This window comes from Silene latifolia, chromosome 7, assembly GCF_048544455.1.
Source record: "Silene latifolia isolate original U9 population chromosome 7, ASM4854445v1, whole genome shotgun sequence".
Taxonomy (NCBI): Eukaryota; Viridiplantae; Streptophyta; class Magnoliopsida; order Caryophyllales; family Caryophyllaceae; genus Silene; species Silene latifolia.
This window is the reverse complement of record NC_133532.1, coordinates 111,200,567-111,204,347: the sequence shown is the minus strand read 5'-3', so window position 1 is coordinate 111,204,347 and position 3,781 is coordinate 111,200,567. Positions and strand designations below refer to the sequence as shown.

The 3,781-nt window shown below is 41.2% G+C and overlaps 1 protein-coding gene across 1 annotated transcript; it reads left to right on the top strand.

The window, feature by feature from the left end:
- The first annotated feature begins 279 nt into the window (after window positions 1-279).
- LOC141590521 (uncharacterized) lies at window positions 280-1,835 on the top strand. Its single transcript, XM_074411109.1, has 4 exons — window positions 280-776; window positions 976-1,171; window positions 1,299-1,400; window positions 1,497-1,835. Exons 1-4 carry the CDS (start codon window positions 280-282, stop codon window positions 1,833-1,835), a joined length of 1,134 nt encoding a protein of 377 aa, XP_074267210.1.
- Window positions 1,836-3,781: the final 1,946 nt, after the last annotated feature.

Sequence of the window (3,781 nt, the reverse complement as noted above, 5' to 3'; positions counted from 1 at the left end):
GGTAAGCTCCTACAAAAAGTTATTGCTACTGTGGTTTCCTTGATTCCTAAGAAAGAAAATCCTGAGACTCTTATGGACTTTAGACCCATTGCTTGCTGCAATGTCCTCTTTAAATGCATTTCCAAAATCATTTGTTCCAGATTATCTAAGGTGTTAGCTAAGATTATTAGCCCTAACTAGAGTGCCTTCTTACAAGGGAGAGAAATTGTGGATAATGTTCTAATTTGTCAGGACTTGGTGAGATTATATAATAGAAAACATTGCTCTCTTAGGGTTATGATGAAGATTGACCTTAAGAAAGCATATGATTCAATTGAGTGGAATTTTGTTGAAGATATGTTATTTGCTTTGAAGTTCCCTGCTCAAATGATCAACTGGATTATGCAATGTGTGACCACCCCTTCCTATACTTTGTCCCTAAATGGTTATCTTTTTAGGTATTTTAAGTGGAAGAGAGGGTTAAGACAGGGTGATCCTATGTCACCACTGCTCTTTACTATTTGCCTAGAGTATCTTACTAGGATCTTGGCAGTGGTGACACTAAGAGTTGATTTCAGGTTTCATCCTTTGTGTAGGGCTATGGGTCTTTGTCACTTAGCCTTTACAGATGATCTGTTGCTCTTCTGCAGAGATGATGGTGCTTCTGTCATGGTTTTAATGAGAGCTTTGCAAACCTTCTCTGGTGCCTCTGGACTCACCATCAACAAGGGCAAGTCTGATATCTATATGAATGGCTTGTCCGGTGGAGAGGAGGACCAGATCTTGCTCATATTTGGGTTCAAAAAAGGGAGCTTCCCCTTCAGATACTTGGGGATTGACATTTCCTATAAGAGGCTTTCTAATCACCAATGCAGCAAACTGGTTGATAAATTGGTGCAAAGAATTAGGAGTTGGGGGGGCTAAACAGCTAAGTTATGCAGGGAGATTAACTTTAGTTCAAACTGTATTGTCCCAACTTCATTGCTATTGGGCTAGGATCTTTCTTCTTCCTAAAGGAATTATTAAGAGAGTGGATGCCATCTGTAGGAATTATTTGTGGTCTGGCATTGATGATTTTCACATGGTACCTGCTGTCTCTTGGGATAAATGCTCTCAGGCTAAGGAGAAAGGTGGATTGGGGGTGAAGAATTGTTATCTGTGGAATGTAGCTATTATAGGGGAAGTACGCCTGGTGGGTGGCTAACAAGAAAGACAGACTGTGGGTTCGTTGGGTTCATCATATCTATATCAAACATAATGACTGGTGGACTTATAGCCCATCTATTAATTCTAGCTGGGTTTGGCGACAAATTTATAAGGTGAAGGACAAATTGAGAGCAGGTCTGGATGTTCTTCATTGGTTACAAAAGCCCTATTCTATCCAAGTGACCTATGACTGGTTGCTTGGCTATGGGGAGAAGGTGATTTGGAAACCCTATGTATGGAACAGGTTGAGTTTACCTAAAGTATGCTTTGTCAACTGGAAGTATGCTAGGGATAGGTTGCTGACTAAATAGAGGCTACTGAAGTATGGGGTGATGTCTGATGGCCTTTGCTGTATTTGTGCATCTGCCCAAGAAACACAGGACCATTTTTTTTTATTGTCTGTTCAGTATACAATGCATGCAGCTGGTTCGGCAATGGCTTGGACTGCAATGGCATGTGGCCTCTCTTGCTGCCCTTCTGGATTGAAGGTGCAAGAGTTTGCTGAAGAAACAGGTAATGATGGCAGTATTGCGTGCTTGGTATATCATATCTGGTTAAGAAGGAACCAAGCTCGACATGAAGGTAGTGTACCTAGACCTGGTGTAGTTTTGCATCAAATGCAAAACATGGTTAAATATCGTCTATTTTAATTTGTTAAAAATGAAGTTGCCATGCAACGCTGTCATGTGTGGTTAGCTACTAGGAGTCTGATTGTTGTATGATTTGTGGCATTGTAGTTAAGTCTTGTGTATGGGTTGCTCATGCTATGTAACTTATATTGTCCTGTAACATCTGATCTTTACGTGCTTAATGAGAATTTCACATTCAACCAAAAAAAAAGAAGTCCAAATTCGCTATTTTTCTCAAAATTTCAACGACGGTAATAAAAACCGCCATTTCAAATACAAAGACAAAGTAGTGATGTCCAAATTTGCGATTTTCTCAAAATTTCAACGTTGGCAATAAAAACCGTCACTTTTTCAAAGACAAAGTAATGAAGTCCAAATTCGCTATTTTCTCAAATTTTCAACGACGACAATAAAAACCGTCATTTTAAAAAAAAAAATACAATAATAGTGAATTCAAAATTCGCTATTTTCTCAAATTTTCAACGACGGTAATAAAAACAGTCATTTCAAATATAAAAGACAAAGTAGTGAAATCCAAATTCGTTATTTTCTCAAAATTTCAACGATGGCAATAAAAACCGACACTTTTTCAAAAACAAAATGGTGAAATTCAAAATTCGCTATTTTTTCAAATTTTCAACGACGGCAATAAAAACCGTCATTTTCCAAAAAAAAGACAAAGTAGTTCCATATGCGCTATTTTTTCTCAAAATTTCAACGACGGTAATAAAAACCGTCATTTCAAATAGAAAAACAAAGTAGTCAAGTCCAAATTCGCTATTTTCTCAAAATTTTCAACGATGCCAATAAAAAACGTCGCTTTTTTTCAAAAATAATAGTGAAGTTCAAAATTCGCTATTTTTTCACAAATTTCACAAAATTTCAACGACGGCATTAAAGAACCGTCATTTCTAAAAATACAAAAGCAAGATAGCGAAATTCAAACCTGCTATTTTCACAAATTTCAACGACGGCATTAAAAGCTGCCATCTGTCAAAAACAAAATCAATAGCGGGATTCAAATCCGCTATTCTCAAAAAAAATTCAACAACATTCACAAATCTAAAACAAACGGCAATAAAAACCGCTCTCTCTCTTCGAAACTCGAAATCACTGCCAACCACGTTGGCCAGACTCACAAACCTATCCCTTTCCGGCGCCAAAAATATTCAATACAAACACCGAAATTCCCCAACAGGATATCGGAGGCTTCCTCAAGAAGCCCGCCAATTCAAACAACTTCCCGAAATAGGCCCATCCAACACGGCTATTTCGCACATTCGATATGGCTAGCAAGCCTCACAACGCACATTCGATATGGCTGGCGAGCCTCACAACGCACATTCTATATGGCAGGCGAGCCTCACAACGCACATTCGATATGGTTGGCGAGCCTCACAACGCACATTCGACATGGCTGGCGAGCCTGAAAACGCATCACATTCAATGCGGCCGGCGAGTCCCATTCATATACACAGTGCGGATGGCGAGCCCCTTTTATATACGCACTGCGGCTGGCAAGCCCCTTTCACATACGCACTGCGGATGGCGAGCCCCTTTCATATACGCACCGCGGCTCGTGAGCCCCTTTTATATATGCACCGCGGCTGGCGAGCCCCTTTCATATACGCACCGCGGCTGGCGAGCCCCTTCATGTACGCACCACGACTGGCGAGCCTTTGTCCTCAAACAAAAAATGACTCAAGGACATATCCCGAAGATGCCTCAGGTATGACTCATTCTTATGGCTGGCGAGCCTTTATACGTAGTCTAACGGATTTTAAACGACCCGCACGGAGAGCTGACAGACTCTAAACTGTTCCCGACGACAGGTCCTTGGGTCGTACTCTCGAGTCGCCTTGGCCTCGCCCTTCCCGACGACAGGTCCTTGGCTCGTACCCTCGAGTCGCCTTGGCATAGCCCTTCCCGACGGTAGGTCCATGGCCCGAATCCTTTTGAGCCGCCTC

Bases quoted from the DNA above. Each gene is read 5' to 3' on its own strand.
- LOC141590521 (XM_074411109.1), top strand. From the start codon at position 280: ATGAAGATTGACCTTAAGAAAGCATATGATTCAATTGAGTGGAATTTT. The intron at 777-975 runs GTTCAAAAAAGG...CTATTGGGCTAG, and splicing joins CAGATCTTGCTCATATTTGG to GATCTTTCTTCTTCCTAAAG. The intron at 1,172-1,298 runs GTGGGTGGCTAA...CAAATTTATAAG, and splicing joins TTATAGGGGAAGTACGCCTG to GTGAAGGACAAATTGAGAGC.